The sequence below is a fragment of the Phyllobates terribilis genome, unplaced genomic scaffold (assembly GCF_046119375.1).
Source record: "Phyllobates terribilis strain yellow unplaced genomic scaffold, ASM4611937v1 Scaffold_47__1_contigs__length_9908305, whole genome shotgun sequence".
In the NCBI taxonomy this organism is placed as follows: Eukaryota; Metazoa; Chordata; class Amphibia; order Anura; family Dendrobatidae; genus Phyllobates; species Phyllobates terribilis.
This window is the reverse complement of record NW_027362807.1, coordinates 6,480,175-6,499,425: the sequence shown is the minus strand read 5'-3', so window position 1 is coordinate 6,499,425 and position 19,251 is coordinate 6,480,175. Positions and strand designations below refer to the sequence as shown.

At 42.8% G+C, this 19,251-nt stretch overlaps 1 protein-coding gene across 11 annotated transcripts in view; it reads right to left on the bottom strand.

Moving 5' to 3' along the window:
- LOC141191559 (uncharacterized) overlaps positions 1–19,251 on the bottom strand; it is a 211,822-nt gene extending 192,571 nt beyond the window's left edge. For 2 of the 11 annotated variants that reach the window (XM_073661470.1, XM_073661479.1), the window contains exons 1-5: positions 18,736–19,243; positions 15,898–16,043; positions 15,589–15,768; positions 15,416–15,515; positions 15,235–15,332 (exon numbers count right to left, since the gene is read on the bottom strand). In XM_073661470.1, the coding sequence (XP_073517571.1) occupies positions 15,235–15,332; positions 15,416–15,515; positions 15,589–15,768; positions 15,898–15,975 (456 nt within the window). In that variant the 5' untranslated portion in view covers positions 15,976–16,043; positions 18,736–19,243. Of the gene's footprint in view, positions 1–10,358; positions 12,183–14,997; positions 15,089–15,219; positions 15,333–15,415; positions 15,516–15,588; positions 15,769–15,897; positions 16,044–16,240; positions 16,313–16,469; positions 16,542–18,735 lie in introns of those variants that run through there. The other 9 variants (XM_073661476.1, XM_073661477.1, XM_073661473.1 and 6 more) reach the window with 9 other exon arrangements.

Genomic DNA, 19,251 nt, shown 5'->3' with positions numbered 1-19,251 from the left:
TCATGTCCTTGATGCTAAGTTCTAAGTTTTTGCCCTGTCTCCCCTACAGACCCACAGCTGGATATTTGGTACATATAATTAAGCACACCACATTAGATGTGATGCAGCTGAAAAGTACCTGGGATCTTGTGGTCCTGATGTGAGTTGGGTATCTTCATCTTGTCTGTGGTCATTATAAATGGACAGGTTTTACATTTTTTCTGGTTGCAGGGAAAGGTTCCTGTAGCTGGTGGAGATGACAGGGAGCTTCTGACAATGATGCTTCTTAGATTTGGGGGCTGCCTGAAACACAGAAGTGGGGGGTCTGGAAATATGGATTGTAATCAGGCATCTTTTTGTAGTAAATGTTGTAGTTTCCGTGCAGCTCCCCTTAGCGCCTCCAGATTTAGGATTGTAGGTGACTACTAGAGGCACCCGGTTGCTTTCTTGTTTGGTTTTGTAATGTAGGAGATGATTCCTTGATATTGTGTTGGCTCTTGTAATCTGGTTCTCAACTGTTCTTGGATGGTAGCCCTGATTCAAAAAGGTCTTTCTGAGGCCATCAAGGTGTTTGTCTCTATCCATAGGGTTGGAACATATCTGGTTGTATCTGATGGCTTGGCTGTAGACAATAGAGTTTTTTATGTGTTTTGGATGGAAACTGTCCCATTTAAGGTATAATGGACAGTCGATTGGCTTCCGGTACAGGGATGTCTCTATTTCATTGTTCTGTAGCTTGATGGCGGTGTCCAAAAAGTTAATTTCAGTGCAGGAGTAGTTGAGTGTTAGATTGATGGTGGGATGAAATTGATTAAAGTGTTCATGGTGCTGTTCCTCGGATTCCGTCCAGATGATTAAAATATTGTCAATGTAACCATAGTAGGCCAGAGGCTTGGCCATGAAGAGATTTGTGTACTGTGGAACCATTTTACTTCCCATCGCTGTACCATTTTCCTGTAGATATATGTTGTTATCAAATTCAAATAATTGTGGGTGAGGATGAATTTTGTAGGTTTCACCACAAAATAAGCATCAATTCCTGTATTTACCATGAAGATTTTGCAGGCATTTAATCCCTCCTGGTGTGGGATATTAGAGTACAAAGATTCCACATTCATGGTAGCCAAGATGGTTCCTTCTGGAAGAGGACCTATTGCTGCTAGTTTATTCAGGTCCGTTGTGTCCTGAATGTAGCTGGGTGTATTATTTAACAGGGGTTTAAGAACACCCTCTACGCATCCAGAAACTTGCTCATTAACGGTGCCCACACCACCCACATAGATGACGGAAGTGGTGGGACACATAGATAAGGTGACAAATATTACATGCAGTGCAGAGGAACAGCGATGGGCACCAGGATGGCGCCCGCTTATGCAAATTTGGTGATGAGAATCATGGAGGAGGACCTTATCTATGTGTCCCACCACTTCCGTCATGTATGTGGGTGGTGGAGATACATAGATGATGTCCTCCTCCTATGGTCCGATTCCTTGGAGGAACTGTTGGATTTTCATGTCTTTCTTAATGATCTGATTGAGGGCATTGGGTTTACTTTGGTGCATTCGGATAGAGAGATACAATTTATTAATGTATTGATTAAATATAATAACAATAGATTGAGTACAGAACTATTTGTTAAGCCTACGGATAGAAATAATTTATTGAAATATGATAGTCACCATCCACGCAAAATGGTTGAGTCGCTTCCCTATAGCCAGATGTTGAGAGTTAGGAGGTTGTAAGTGAGGATAGTATGTTGGAGGCTTCTTTGGATTCAATGATTGATAAATTTAAGGTGAGGAATTACCCATGCAAACTCCTAGATAAATGGAAGGATAAAGTGAAGGGAGTGGACCGCAATTGCCTGCTGAATAAACCAGTGAAAAAACATGGAAATTTGAATAGAATACCGATGGTAACGTCTTTTTGTGAGGAAAGTAAGATGGTGGCTAATATTGTTAAACGCCATTGGCCAATGCTAAATAAATGTCTACCCGAAATCAAAGAATTTCAATTGCCTCCCCTGATGTCTTACAAACATGCCAAAAACATCAAGGATAGGTTGATTCGGGCAGATATTGGCTCCCGAAGGGAGACAGTTCAGAGTACATTAACAGGACAACGGAGGACAGGTTGTTTCCCTTGCCTTAATTGTATTAATTGTTCATTTTTGCAGAAAGGTAATCAGTTTCAGCTTTCCAATGATGGGGAGACTTACTCTATAAATCACTTTCTAACATGCTCATCAAATTATGTTATTTATCTATTGCAGTGCCACTGTAATCTTTTTTACGTTGGGGAGACTACACTAGATTTTAGAATTAGACTCAATCAGCATAGATATACGATTCAGAAAAAAAAAGACTTGACCTACCTGTTCCAAAACATTTTACTGAGATCCAACACTCAGAGAAACATTTGAAATGTAGAATTATTGATCACATACCACCCTTGAGACGGGGTGGAGATAGGGTCCGTTTATTGAAAATCAGAGAATTGGAATGGATTAAGAGACTTAGAACTTTAAACCTAATGGATTAAATGTTGATTATAAGTTGAATGTAACTGTTTAGGGATGCTTGCTTGCCCATTTCCTCCTTGTGATTGTTTCTTAGTCATACATGATGTGGTTATTTTTTAGAATTCTTATTAATACCTATATTTTTTTCCTTATTTTTCTTTATAGATCTACCACCACTGTCTTATGTTTGAGAACATGATTCATCCCTATCAAAATTGATTGTTTTAATCTAAAATTGCGCAATGTTTTGTATACGAATATGATGATAAAAGATATGAATTGGGCTCCATGTGATAAATCCTTTATTTACAATATACTGAGGGGTTGCTACACAATTATCTATGGGAGTATATGGACCAGTAGTTCGCCTGTGTTATGGGGGGTTGAGACTGGTGCCCTTATGGGTACCTGTCTCCCATCCCAGTAAGGCCACTGGGTTGCCATCCCCAGCTATTGAGGGGCGTTCCCATGCCTCTCAGGCATAAATATCAGTAACTCCTACCTTTAAATGAGTGTAAGACTCTGTCACAATGAGCACTGTAGTGCTGTGTCCCCTACAGCTGTATAATGTATATATATGCCTATTGCGCTCTGATGTAGCAAGATGTGGGCGAGCTGCCCTTAATAAACATGGATGCCCAGGCTATGAGTCTGCCTTTAACTGCAGAGTGGGACGTGTCTGCGCCTTCTCGCGTATGCGTGGTCAGTTTTGTATGGGTTTCTATCACGGCGCCGGCATTTCCGGTCTTTGGAACGCAATTGCGCTCCAGAACCATTATATTCCTTCCGGACATGCGCAATAGAGATAGCGGGGACGCCGAGATTTCGGCGCTTCTCATGTTTACATTATGGGGTGAGTCATGTGGCTTTTTAAATATGTACAGCTGGTGATCAATTACTACTAGAAATGGTTTTTATAATGATGATCTGAACTTTTTTTGTCTCTTTAGCACTTATGCACTTTATATATTGCACATATTATATGAATCATGATAAATGATGTATTGATGGTATTTGTATCATGTCTAAAATGTATATGCTATATTAATTACTACTAATCAATTTGTGTGATTAAGCAGGCTTAAATACTCTGCACATTGTACTTTCACATTGCTTGAGAAAGGTCCACATCTTTGGACCGAAAACGTTGCTACAGCCACATGGGCTATTAAAAGACAATTTTTTCATCATCCGTTTGTGTGCTGCCTCCATTCTCTTTTTGGATATCTATCTATCCATCCATATATCCATCTAGATATCTATCTATATATCTATCTATCCATCCATATATCTATCTATTATCTATCAGTCTATCGGTAGATGGATAGTTATATAGATAGATACGTAATAGATATATAGATGATAGATAGACTGCTAGATAGATAATAGATTAATAGATAAATGGATAATAGATACATAGTTTACAGGGGGACCCCAGAAAAAAAATTGAGGTAGGCTCCCCCTGTAAAATCTAACCAGTAAAGGCTAAACAGACAGCTGTGGGCTGATATTAATAGCCAGGGAAGGGGCGATGGATACTAGCCCCCTTCGAGGCTAATAACATCAGCTCTCAGCTGCCCCAGAAAAGGTGCATCCATAAGATGCGCCAAATCTGGCGCTTAGCCTCCCCTGTTCCCACTGCCGTGTAGCGGTGGCAAGTGGGGTAATAGGGTTGGCGTTCATGCCAGCCTTGTATTGGCAGTAAAGTGGTACCTCGGCACTCCTATGTATGGTGCACAAGTAGGTTCCAATCCCTTGTAAACTGTAGAAAAAGACTTTTCACTCGTAGTGAATCAAAGAATATTATGAATATATTTATTTAAAGTGCTGCAATCCAACAAGTGAAGACGTTTCAGTCAAGAGACCTTCATCAGTACAACAGATTGCACAAAATAAACCTTATAAACTAACGCTGTGGATAAGCAGTGAGCACTGCAATGGCGGGAACGTGCTTCAGCAGCGTTGCAGCTTCCAGCTCACCAACTGGTGTGCGATGTCACCACTAGTGTTGAGCGAGTATGTTCTGTTCCGAGTATGCTCGGGCCGAGCTCTGAGTATTTACAACTGCTCGGTGATGTGTTTGAATCGCTCCCGTGTGCATGATTTGCAACTGTTTGACAGCTTTATTACATGTGAGGAATGTGTAAGAAATAGACATTCCTCACATGTAGTAAAACTGTCAAACAGTTGCAAATCATGCACACGGGAGCGATTCAAACACATCACCGAGCAACTGTAAATACTCGGATCTCGGTCCGAGCATACTTGGCGAAAGGGTTAATAGAACATACTCACTCAACACTAGTCACCACGCATTGGAACTCAACCTTGCATATATGGAGAAGGATTTGTGAGCCGCAGAGGGCAGTTGCTGAGCACCAGCTTCAACACGCCTGTCGATATTCAGGTCAGCCTCCGCACATAAGAGCTGATGAGTGAACATGGATGTCTGACATGTGTGCCATCCTCCAAAACTTTGAGGACTCCACCAAGATGGTGAGCGGCGATGATGCCATAATTAGCATCACCATCCCGCTTCTCTGTCTACTGAAACACTCGCTGCTCACAATTAAAAAGGAGGCATTGCAGGCGGAGCATGATGAGATGGAGCAAGGAACTGTGCAGGGTGATGCTACACAACCAGCCTCATCTCAATGCAGATTGGGTGATAATGAGGAGGCAAAGGAGGAGGAACAAGAACTGGTTTCTTGCGCTACAGATGGTAATACCCACACAACATTCATATAGTCTGTTCAGCGTGGATGGCCTGAGGAGAGGGAGAACGAGGAGGAGGACCAGGAGGAGGAGGAGAACATGGTCAGGACAGTGAAGTCTTGCCTGTTGGCAGTCTGGCACACATGGCTGAGTTTATGTTCCACTGCCTTTCCCTTGACCCTTTACGTTGTATGCATTTTGGATGACAGTAATTACAGGTTGGCCACACTTCAAGACCCATGCTACAAGGAGAACTTTCTAACTCTCCTTCCTGTGGCGGAGAGGTGTAATAAAATGTTGCAGTACTAAAAGGCCCTTGTTGAGGAATTATTAAAAAAATTCCTATCTGAAAATGATGGGGGCAAAGGTCACAGAACGTTGGACATCCAAGGAGTACAAGAGAGAGAGACACAAATCCAATCCAGCAGAGGCAGGGGAACAATGTCAAAGGGGTGGGACAGTTTTATCAGACCCTCCCAGCGCCCAGGTCCTGATGCGCGGGGTACTCTGACAAAGGAGGGAACATTTTTGGAAGATGCTGAAGGAGTACCTTGCCGACCGTACCAACCTACTCCGTGATTCCTCTGTGCCTTATAATTATTGGGTATCCAAGCTGGACACGTGGCATGAACTGGCTCTCTACGCCTTGGAGGTCTTGGCCTGCCCTGCCGCTAACGTTTTGTCAGACCGGGTTTTTAGTGCCGCCGGGGGCATTATAACTGATAGGCGCATCTGTTTGTCAACTGAAAATGCTGACAGGCTGCCTCTTATAAAAATGAACAAAAGCTGGATTGGGCCGGACTTCTCAACACCACCGGATGATAGCAACGGAACGTAAACTCAAATCCAGTGTTTTTTTTGGGGTCTACTCCCATGCACCTCTACACACCCAGACATGGGTATTCGCTTCCTGATTTTGTCCATTTTCTGTTGCCCTCCTCCTTCTCCACCACCATATCACCAGGTTGAACGTGATGCAACACCCACATAATTTTTCTTAAGGGTGTTGTTTATGATGCCCATAGGAACAATTTTTTTAATGAAGACCTCCTCTACGTCTCTTTAAAGGGGTATTTGAGTGCATCCAATTTTTGGCAGCCCTTGCAGTCACAGCATTGGCATTACCACTATAGCAGACCCACTCCTTAATAATGGGAACAACAAAGCATAGCCGGCTGATGGCCCTCTCACAATAGTGAAACACGACTGCGGGCCCTCTAACAATAGTAAAGGCCGGCTGAAGGCCTTGTAAAAATAGGCTTTGTGAATTTCACAATCCCTCCTTCATAAATGAAACAGGATGTGTCTGATCATGTCTCACACACAACATGACCAGATAAGGTAGTAAAATGTTAAAATTACATTTACCGGTGAATATATTTTTCACCGTTGAAGGCAAAAAGTGAAAAACGCATCAAAAACAGTACATGTAAACGTAGCCCAAGGTATCGAGGAGCATTTTAGTTTTTGGTTATTTACACCGCGTGCAGAATTATTAGGCAAATGCGTATTTTGATCACTTTGATACTTTTTATACATGTTATCCTACTCCAAGCTGCATAGGCTTGAGAGCCAACTACAAATTAAGTAAATCTGGTGATGTGCATCTCTGTAATGAGGAGGGGTGTTGTCTAATGACATTAACACCTTATATAAGGTGTGCTTAATTATTAGGCAACTTCCTTTCCTTTGGCAAAATGGGTCAGAAAAGAGATTTGACAGGCTCTGAAAAGTCAAAAATTGTGAGATATCTTGCAGAGGGATGCAGCAGTCTTGAAATTTCCAAACTTTTGAAGCGTGATCACCGAACAATCAAGCGTTTCATGGCAAATAGCCAATAGGGTCGCAAGAAACGTGTTGGCCAAAAAATAAATAACTGCCCATGAATTGAGGAAAATCAAGCGTGAAGCTGCCAAGATGCCATTCGCCACCAGTTTTGCCATATTTCAGAGCTGCAACGTTACTGGAGTATCAAAAAGCACAAGGTGTGTGATACTCAGGGACATGGCCAAGGTAAAGAAGGCTGAAAAACGACCACCTTTGAACAAGAAACATAAGATAAAACATCAAGAATGGGCCAAGAAATATCTTAAGACTGATTTTTCAAAGGTTTTATGGACTGATGAAATGAGAGTGAATCTTGATGGGCCAGATGGATGGGCCAGAGGCTGGATCAATAAAGGGCAGAGAGCTCCACTCCGACTCAGACGCCAGCAAGGTGGAGGTGGGGTACTGGTATGGGCTGGTATCATCAAAGATGAACTTGTGGGACATTTTCGGGTTGAGGATGGAGTGAAGCTCAACTTCCAGACCTACTGCCAGTTTCTGGAAGACAACTTCTTCAAGCAGTGGTACAGGAAGAAGTCGGTATCGTTCAAGAAAAACATGATTTTCATGCAGGACAATGCTCCATCACATGCATCCAACTACTCCACAGCGTGGCTGGCCAGTAAAGGTCTAAAAGAAGAAAAAATAATGACATGGCCCCCTTGTTCACCTGATGTGAACCCCATAGAGAACCTGTGGTCCATCATAAAATGTGAAATCTACAGGGAGGGAAAACAGTACACCTCTCGGAACAGTGTCTGGGAGGCTGTGGTGGCTGCTGCACGCAATGTTGATCGAAAACAGATCAAGCAACTGACAGAATCTATGGATGGAAGGCTGTTGAGTGTCATCATAAAGAAAGGTGGCTATATTGATCACTAATTTTTTTGTTTTTTGCATGTCAGAAATGTTTATTTCTAAATTTTGTGCACTGGTATTGGTTTACCTGATGAAAATAAACAAGTGAGATGGGATTATATTTGGTTTTTATTAAGTTGCCTAATAATTCTGCACAGTAATAGTTACCTGCACAAACAGATATCCTCCTAAGATAGCCAAATCTAAAAAAAAAAACCACTCCAACTTCCAAAAATATTAAGCTTGGATATTTATGAGTCTTTTGGGTTGATTGAGAACATAGTTGTTGATCAATAATAAAAATAATCCTCTAAAATACAACTTGCCTAATAATTCTGCACACAGTGTATTTTGCCTTATATACAAGTCATTACCCTAGAAAGAATGTTCCTTTACATTTTTTCCAGGAAAATCCATTTTGGCTTAATTTTTGTATGTTTTATTGTGAGTCTGTAAAAGTGGCATAATACTCTGACAACACTGTTAACAGCAGTGGCCCGGGAGTCAGGGATGCTCATGCTGTTCCCATATCATTTGAGCACTGTTCCCATCGATTTGTCCAATTTTTAGGCCCCCTCCACACCTCTGGGGGAGGTTGGGGGTCTGCCGGAAAAATACTCGAGTTACATTGACTTACATTGGGCTCGTTGCTCGGGTCCAGGGCCGGCTCCAGGTTTTTCTGGGCCCCGGGCGAAAGAGTCTCAGTGGGCCCTTTTAACACATACACGATTCATGATGCACAGATACGGCGGAGAAATTATATATAGTACACAGGGCCCAGCCTGCCACCTCATCCTTCACATATGCAGACATGCGCACGCACACACGGTACGCAGACGCGCACGCACACACGGTACGCAGACGCGCACGCACGCACGGTACGCAGACATGCACGCACGCACGGTACACAGACATGCACACACGGTACGCAGACACACGGTACGCAGACACGCGCACACACGGTACGCAGACACGCGCACACGGTACGCAGACACGCGCACACACGGTACGCAGACACGCGCACACACACATGCACACACGGTACGCAGACACGCGCACGCACACACGGTACGCAGACACACGCACGCACACACGGTACGCAGATACACGCACGCACACACGGTACACAGATATGTACATATACAGACAAACACATATTTTTACACAAATTCTTAAAGACATATATAAAACAGACAAATATATATACACAGTCATACACACTGACATTCACATAGATGCACTCACACAGACCCATTACAAGTATTTTTAATATGGGGATTGGGGAAGCCTCACTCACCTGTCCCCGGTCCAGTGTCCTGTCCAGCAGCTCCTCAGGTATGGTGCAGTGCCGGGCCCCCGGCGTGTCACAGACTTCATGGCCCTGGACCATCAGAGGGGCCCACTTGCGGTCGGGTCCGGGCAGCTCCCCCCCCATCTGTGCAGGACCTCCGCTCCGACGGTGTTTGATGGCACTCCCCCAGACATGGCTGCGCGCTGTGCGACTGTGTCTGCTAGTAATGACGCGGCAGGGGCGACACACAAGCAAAATTAAAGGTGCAGTGCCGTCGACCCTGCCGTGTCATTACTAGCAGACACAGCCTGACAGCGCGCGGCCATTTCTGGGACTGGGGGAGTGCCGGCAATCAAGCAGCGCCTGCGTCACTGAACAGGTGCCGAAGATGCGGCCATGGCCCCGACAGTGAGTGGGCGGGTGGGTGTGTGGGCCCAGCCCCCACAGTGAGTGGGCGGGCGGGTGTGTGAGCCCGGCCCCCACAGTGAGTGGGCGGGCGGGTGTGTGAGCCCGGCCCCGACAGTGAGTGGGCGGGTGGGTGTGTGGGCCCGGCCCCGACAGTGAGTGGGCGGGTGGGTGTGTGGGCCCGGCCCCGACAGTGAGTGGGCGGGTGGGTGTGTGAGCCCGGCCCCGACAGTGAGTGGGCAGCTGGGCCCCTCTGATTTTCCAGGGCCCCGGCACTTGCCCGGGTACGCCGGGTGCTGACGCCGGCCCTGCTCGGGTCGAGCGCCCAAGCATTATGATTTGCCCGACCCGAGCAATGAGCACCTGACCATTTTATTGCTCGCTCATCAATAGGTTCTATACATCCCAACCCCCCTTCTTTTTTAATCCTCTTGTTCATTCACTCTTCTCCGTGGCACGCCAACATCAATTTTGATACTTTGTTTCTGTGACTTCTAGTCCGACTTACTTACTGATATTTTTACATCATGCTATATTTATTTTTGGATGAAACTTATCACTACAAACGTGCATTTTATTATGATTTTGTCAACTTCATTCATCTTATAAACAATATGTAATTATATATTTTGAAATTTTTATAATTTCTTCTTAAATTATTTACAATGTTAAACTGCCCAAGATGAACTTTCACATATCATGTGTTCTTTTTTGGCTCCACATTTTTTCAAATTCACAAGTGTATATACTGTATATGGCTGAGTTCTGTCACTTGGCATATGTTTATTTGTCCTGAGGAGCTAGTATGCTACTTCAAAACGCTTAGACAATAAAAAAATATATATATTATTCTAGTGTGGAACTGATTTACTGTTATCTACTAGCAGCACGGATTTTCCACTTTTCTTTCCTTTCCACATACTACTGGTTTGGGCCAGATCCTGGACCATCTGGGTCAAATTTGCCACGTGATCACAGAGTGTACGAACTGGATCCATTGGTGGGAAAAAAAAAGTATCGGCCAGACGCAATGTCACTCATGGACAGGCAGTGAGGCACGGTAGTCAAACATTCTAAGGTCAGATACCAAGAAAGCACATAGAAAACTAAAGTGAAAAGGCAAAGGTGAAGTCAAGTCATGATCTGAGGTCAGAATACCAGGAAGATAGTGGATCAGAGCAAATAGGCTAGACAAAGAAATTGTCAGAACTACGTTCAAGGTCAGACAGCAAAGGATAAACAATCAGAGCATTGAAATACAAGACAAACCACTGAGCAGATGGTAAGTCTGGCAGAGGTCTGAGAATGACAGCTCAGCTAAGTAACTGGGTAATCACCTGGAACAGGGAACACCTGAAAGGAGCTCAGCACCTCTCAGACTCAGATTGGACAGCTGAGCTGTCCATCAAAGCACCGACAGCTGAGCACACCCCTGCACCAGAATGGATGACTGAGGTGTCAGTCACAGCGTCCAAGACACTCTGAGCAGAGGAATCGTGACACTCTGATGTTTATTAAGCTGATGTTTATTAAGAGTTGATTATAGTGTAAAACATTTTCCACATTAAGAACATGAAAATGGCTTCTCTCCTGCGTGACTGCTCTGGTGACTAAGAAGAGAGGATCTCTTCACAAAACATTTTCCACATTCTGAACAGGAAAAAGGCTTCTCCCCTGTGTGGGTTCTATGGTGGTTAACCAAACCTGATTTCTGGTTAAAACATTTCCCACATTCTGAACAGGAAAAAGGCTTCTCCCCTGTGTGGGTTCTCTGGTGCTTAATCAAATCTGATTTCTGGTTAAAACATTTCCCACATTCTGAACATGAATACGGCTTCTCCCCTGTGTGAGTTCTTTGGTGTAAAATAAGATTCCATTTATGGTTAAAATATTTCCCACATTCTGAACAGGAAAAAGTCTTCTCCCCTGTGTGGTTTCTCTGGTGACTAACAAAAACAGATTTCCGGTTAAAACATTTCCCACATTCTGAACAAGAAAATGGCTTCTCTCCTGTGTGAATTCTCTGGTGAATAACAAGATCTGATTTCTGTTTAAAACATTTCCCACATTCTGAACAGGAAAAAGGCTTCTCACATGTGTGACTTCTCTGGTGACTAACTAAATATGATTTCCATAAAAAACATTTTCCACATTCTGAACAAGAAAATGGCTTCGCAACTGTGTGGGTTCTCAGGTGACTAACAAGATCTGATTTCTGGTTAAGACTTTTCCTACACTTGGAAAAAGAAAATCTATTCTCTTCTGTGTGGATTTTTTGATGTTTAAGAAAAGATTTTTCAAGGGGAAAACTATTTCCATATTCTGAATGTGATAATGGCTTCTTTGCTTTAGGAGCAGTTAGTTTTTTAATGCTTATTCTGTGACTTTGATTTTCCTTAGTAGTTGGTAATGAATCAGAAGACAGGACCTGTTTCATAGGATCAGATGACAGATCTTTGCTGTGAAGGGATGATGGTATATCTGGAATAATGGCATTCACTTCAATTGTATCCTGTGTGATCTCAAGATCATCTGATTTAAAAATTGAAGATGTCAGCTGTCCCTCTGATCTCCTGGTACAGTCATCTGCCAAGAATAAAACCAATTATTACTTTTGAATAAAATATCCTTGAGTTTTATATTTTTGAGCATTTCTACTTAAACTGTCTGTAAAAATTGCAAGTTATGTAGAAAACTGAATTATTCACCAAGACAATGACAGTTCACAGTCTAATAGAAAACCTCATAGCATGAACCAGTGGAGTGTGCTGTCCAACTGATTGTTCATTCTGCCTCCCAAATATGGAATAAAAAGCCACCAAACAATGTTATGTAGGCGAAAATAATACCAATAAAAACTTCTACTCATCTCACAAAAAAAAAGTCCCCACTCAGGTCCATCATCTGTCAATGGAAAAACAGAGGTTTCCACATTATTAGTGGCTCAAAGGCTCTTGAAAAGCAACATGGCTTCCATAAACCAATCCAGCAATATCCGCTCTCCCAAAGTTAGATCTCCCCTCACTTCTGAGCCTTGCAGTGTGCCCAAACCACATTTATCATCCATGTATTTGGCATTACTATAGTGAGAAGAACCCACTTAATTTACGGTGTGTGTCTCCTGGAACACGATCTGGGCACTATGTGTTGGGTAATAAAATGGCAAATGTGCAATTTTCACTCTCTAACATCCACTGCGTGCTAATTTACAGAAAGAGAATGTGGAGTCAAAATAGTCACTACTCCTATAGATTAATTCACTGATGGTTACAATTTCCAAAATGGAGTCACCTTGTGGGGATTTCTACTGCTCTGGTTTTCTGACATTTTGTCATATTAGGGCTTCTGTAAATGGTGTGTCCCATCTCCTTTGGGAACTACTCCTGCAACGTCTGCTTCTGTAACCAGGAGCCGCCTTATTCATTCTGCAGGCGGCGATGGTGATGGAAGAGACGTCGGAACCAGAAGCCCTGGGCGGTGCAGGCTCTGGTCAAGGTGCCTGGGACCTGTAGTACCATCCAGTCTGGCAGTATGGGTGTGTGCTGTCCAGCTGGAGTAATCTGCTCCCTGCTTCAGCCAATTTGGAAAGCACTACACCCTACTAAAGCTGGAAGCATATGGCTGGAAGCTGCCAGATACAGCCTTGTTCTCCTCTGGTTCAGTCCTCTGTGCTCAGCTCCCGGCTTGTGTGTTTGCTTCCTATTGTGACCCCGGCCCGTTTACTGACTACTCTTGTGTCTTCTAATTTTGTATTTTCTCTGCCCTCCTGGTGCTGACCCGGCTACCAGACTATTCTTCTTCCCATCTCACAGCACAGAACAGCCTGTAAAGTTAGACCTTGGGCATTTGGAAGAGACAATGGAGACCTTCTTTTAAAGACTACCAGGGAGTTGCAGACTCACATAAGTGAGGCAGGACAATCCCACCCCAAATTATACAAAACGAGAAACTGTAAACAAATAGAATAAAAAAAAATATGCTACATCTCCAATAAGAACTTATGTATGAGGGGAGAGCTCCAACACTAAATGGGAGTTAAACTCATTTATGGTGGACCATTGGAGCTACTATGAGTCCTGACTATAAGAGTAGAGAAACTATTAGCGCCTCCATTTCAGGAGAGATTGTGCAGTAATCTGTATTCCTTAGGATTGAAAGCATAATGTAATTCATGACGTTGAGCAAATTCATGAAACCAGGGCTGGAGCCATGCCAGCACATCTCCTGCAGGCGTGAATAAATGTATATTACAGCCATCAGCCACGCACAGCTTAGAGATATATCATGGCACAGGTGTAATGTTTTCTGCATAGTTTATCACAATCCTGTTTGAAGTTAGTTGGTTTTAAAAGAAACTGAAAAGTCAGGATAAAGGGAAACTCTGTTGTTATTGTACAGAAATTCACACTTGGCCTCACTGCACATTTAATGTTGTCGATCATAAAAGTGAAGTTTGGCCAGAAAGACTGGACCTGGTCTTGTAGGGACCATATGAGGACATTCAGCAGCACAGAAGAGGGAGAAGGTAGATTCATCCAATAAGATATCAGGGATCTAGGAAGCCAACAGCATCATTACCCTCCACTTTCTCTTAGAGGCCATTATAATTTTTCTTCAAGTGATTTTCTAACGTAGATCACACGGTCTTGATTGAAAATGAAGGCAAAATAGTCTAACATCAAACGCAAAACAACCCTTTTTCCTAAAAGATAATCTTTAATAATCACAACATGACACATACAACATGAAAAAAGTGCCCATAAAAAAAGTGACTTAGTGCAGGTAGTTTTTTTTTAGATCCAGTCATCCTGCAGAGAGCTCTCTCTCTGCAAAGTGATTTATGCATTTAAGGTTTTTTCAAATTGAAACCTCACACTAATATATTGTATATCCAGTGGCAAAAAAAATCTGTTTATCGCCTCTGGCGGGGGTGTGGGGGAAGGGACCGCATAGGGTTAGTATCTAAAAAAAAACTACCTGCACTAAGTCACTTTTTTATGGGCACTTTTTTCATGTTGTATGTGTCATGTTGTGATTATTAAAGATTATCTTTTAGGAAAAAGGGTTGTTTTGCGTTAGACGATTTTCTAACATGTCAGCATATTCTACATACGCTGTCATTTGGCTTTGTATTTTACTTACAGATGTGGGCAGGTAACGGTCAGCATCTTCTAATCCCAGGGGGTAGGTGGATCCTCCAGGTTGTAAGTTCTCTAGAAAAGGGCTTTCCCAATTCACAAAGTAATTTGAACATTTTCGGATGGAGGAGAATGTTGTGGTCTAGCGGTAAAATGGTGATCACACGATTGTGATACAACTGGACTACACCACCGATAAAGCAGCCACAGCCGGTGACTGAGAAAAATCTGTGACTTCTCTGTATTCAGTGGTTACTACTCACCTGGGTAGTCATATGTAGGAATCTCCTCTTTACACCGCTCATCACCCCTCACATATGTCTCTGTAGTATTAATATGGGACAGATCTTCACCCTGAAACAAATATTGTAAAAGTCACAGACAGAAGGAGAAGTCCGATCTATGATCAGCTCTAATCCATCTCCAAAGTTCTCACACAAGACCTTCACAACCATTTATACATTATAGGTGAGATCTCATGATACCTTCTCTCCATGTACCTGATGATCCTGAGGAACATTGGGGTCTTCTTGTTTACAGTCCTGTGGAAGAAGAGGACGGGGACATCTCTCTGGTGTTGTCCTCTTACTGGATACATCTGGAGGAAACACATACAGGGACTGAATTCATTCTTTACATACAGATAATTACAGATCGTGTGTATTTAATCTTGTCTATTACCATCCATCATGACGTCCTTGTACAGATCTTTGTGTCCTTCTAAATACTCCCACTCCTCCATGGAGAAATAGACAGCGACATCCTGACACCTTATAGGAACCTGACACATACAATGATACAGTCACCCCCCGATCCCTTCATAGCGTTACTGTATAATTTCCCAGCAGTGTCACCTCTCCAGTCAGCAGCTCAATCATCTTGTAGGTGAGTTCTAGGATCTTCTGGTCATTGATGTCCTCATGTATGAGGGGGTGAGGTGGAGGTCCTGTGATTGGGCTCAGGGGTCTTCCCCATCCCTCAGACACAGGGACCTGACAGTGCTCACTAGAGGTCTTCTTCACTACTGTGTAATCCTGGTTATGGAGAGACACATTAATAAATCTCACTCCAGACATTTCCAGAGTCCTCACCTCTCCAGTTCTGTCCATCTGTTATTCCCATAGATAAGAATGATGTAATGTGACGTCATCAGAATCTCTCACCTCTCCAGTAAGTCGGAAGAGGATCTCTAGGGTGAGGTATAATATTTTCTCTGCCATCTTGTCTCTGTCCATATCCATCTTTGGTAAATCATGAAAATTCTCTTCTATAGAAGATCTTCACTGAGAGGATCTGATATTGTAGAGACCTGAATGAGAAGAAGATGAGCCGATGTAACATCATAAAAACCCTGTGTAATAATACATTACTGGAGACAATGAGGAGATTTATTATTTTACAGTATTTAGTTTTCTTCTTTACACTTAGTAATAAAACCTATATATTTTTGGCCACAGAAGACCAGCAGTTTCTTCCTCAGAGTCTGCAGCTGAATAAGTTTCTCACGAGATGGTGGTTTGATGGTTATTACGAGATGGTTGTTTGTTCTCGGCCCGACCCTTTCACAACTCCTGTCTCCTAGTTTAATCGCAAGAGAAACACATAACGAGAACCTGGCTTACACCTCTGGGTTTTCACAAATGCAGCATTGATAAATGTCCACCATGTAAATATGTCGAACACAAGAATAGATTTAATCACATTAAATAAAACATTTCATTACACAATGCATCACCTGCAGCAGTGAATTTGTAGTATATTGTATTCAGTGTCTGGAGTGTAATGTCAGATATGTCGGCTGCACCTCCTGTAAATAAGGCAGAGAATTAATGAGCACATAGGAGACCCCACTAATCCCGCGGCCATTAACCCCTCCAACGTTTCCATACATTTCCTAAGAGAACACAACGGTGACTTCAAGAACTTTCAGTTTTGTGGCATTGAAAGGGTAAATCGTTCAGGTGGAGGGGAGATGGCGGAGGAGCATTGCTGAACCGTGAAGCTTCCTGGACACTGAGGGTAAATCCATCGTACCGGAGGGTATAAAGAGAAGGACGGATCTGATCTTACATTACCAGACCGGTGAAGGGGCCATATTGTGATGACTGTAAGATGATTATGTTTCAGCGTTGTCTTTCTTTGTATCACATCTATTACATCTATTAATGCCGCCATTCATCCTGTGCACAGGAGCGGCTGCTCCAGAGACATTTACAGTGGTGTTCAAAAGTCCTGCATAGGTATAGGATAAATTGATTTTTCAAGTTTTAAACGTTTTCTGTCGAATATCTTCGATGCTAATATGACATATTATATATGGTTTTGTTCAGAATACAATTTTCCATTCTCTCCCTGTAATATTTTTAGCTTTTGAAGCAGTTTTGCCTGAAATTATTGCAACAATATGGGAATTGAAAGCACAACTAAATATTGTACAGCTTCAGATTCAAAATTAGCCAATCACAGATGAGGTTCTTGTGACCAATCATAACCTGGATATGGCAGCCAATCACATTCCATTACATTGCATCACATCCGCTGCTTTGTTTGTTTTATCTGTTGGTCTATCTAGTGAATCATACTGTAGAGCTTTATGATGGGAGCCTTCAGATTTTTGTCAGCGGAGGATCGTGTGCGAGTTGTGGTGCTACATGAAGAGGGTTATACTGGCCCCCAGATCGCAAGGAAGGTCGGCTGTAATCAGAGTACAGTCGTAAGAATTTTGCAGAAACATAAGCAGCTTGGAATTACCCAGGACAGGCCCAGATCTAGTCAGCCCAGAAAGTCAACTAAAAGGGAGGATAGAGTACTGATAAGAACATCCCTTGCCAATCGAAAGCTCACCTCTGCTCAGCTTCTGCGAGAATGGCAAGAAAAGTGCAATATTGAGGTATCAACATCAACTGTTAGGAAGAGATGTTTGAAAGCAGGATTGAGAGGGTGCAAGGCCCGAAAGAAGCCATTGATGACAGCCATAAAAAGACAAAGGCAAGAACTGTGGGCGTTGAAATATTCAAAATGGAGGAAGGAGGAGTGGGAAAAAGTGCTATTTAGTGATGAAAGCACTTTTTGCATTTTAGGAAATGATGGCAAGTCTTATGTGAGAAGGTTTCCACATGAAGAGTACAAGCCAGAGTGTTTGAGCTTCTCTGTGAAACATCCGATGAAAGTAATGGTCTGGGGCTGTATGGATGCCAATGGTGTTGGAAGGCTTCATATTGTGGAGGGTATGGTTAATGCAAAAAAATACATAGACATCCTTAATAAGAAAATGCTGCCTTCTGCTCAACACCTGTTTTCAGGGGATTATATCTTCCAGGATGATAATGCTCCTTGTCACAGAGCTAAGACAGTAACGGAATGGAAAAAAAAGAACAAGGTGGCTACTATTGACTGGCCAGCCTAGTCCCCGGACCTCAATCCAATTGAAAATTTGTGGCACAAGGTATCAATAGAGATATCTAAAAAACAGCCAAGGACCAAGAGAGAGTTGATTGAGTCTCTGATACAGGCCTGGAACCACATCATCACTCTTGAACATCTGCAGAAGCTTGTTCACTCAATGCCACAGAGATGCAAGTTGGTGCTCAAGAGCAAAGGCTGGCCAATAAAGTATTAGAAGCTAAAGATGCACTCAAAAGGCCCTTTTCAGGACTCTGAATTAAATAAAATATAATAAATCTTAAAAAGTAAAATTTAAGTCTGTGTGAACTTGCATTGGAAGTTAATGAACTTAGAAACCTGTTCACCATTCTACACACTGTACTGGTGTAGGTATGGTTATGCTGTAAAAAAAATTATCAAAAATGCGCATACCATAACAATTTATACACTTCGGACATTCAAAAATGAGTATGGCATACAATGAGGGATTACAAAAACATATATGTTCCACCAGTTTCACTGTAGAGATGCAGAAGTATGAAATATATAGTTTTCTTCACGCCTATGCAGGACTTTTGAACACCACTTGTATATCCTGCTTGGGTTTCATTCTTTACCTTTGGTTCTGGGTAAGAAGTATCACTCCGAAACGCGTCACCTCCACCTTAATTCTCTCTGGATTCTTTCCTCCAATGTTCTGATGACGTCCAATCATTATTGTGACATAAGGTTATAAAATGAAGGAATAAAAGTTTTATGTTATTTGAGGTCCTGGATCGTCCCCTATGTGTGGACGGTTATCACTACTATCTACATTACTGTGCTGGAACTAGGAGAGAAATAATGGCGTTGTGTGAGGACTTCTCTGGTCTTCTGTCCTTCATCCTGCAGTCTTCTGAATGGATCTAATGTGGACGGGAACCAGCTAAGCCGCATTCTGTCCACAGCTGTTACCTCACTGTTCACACCACACAGAGACCCCAAAAGAGTCTCCGTGCTGAAGGGGTTAATGCCCCCTGCGCCCAGTAATGGGGGATCTCCACATACCTCCACCTGCAGAGCCGCCACCATATATATGGCCGTTCTTTGCGCACAGGACCTGTGATGAGGTCACAGGAGGGGAGGAGTCAGGG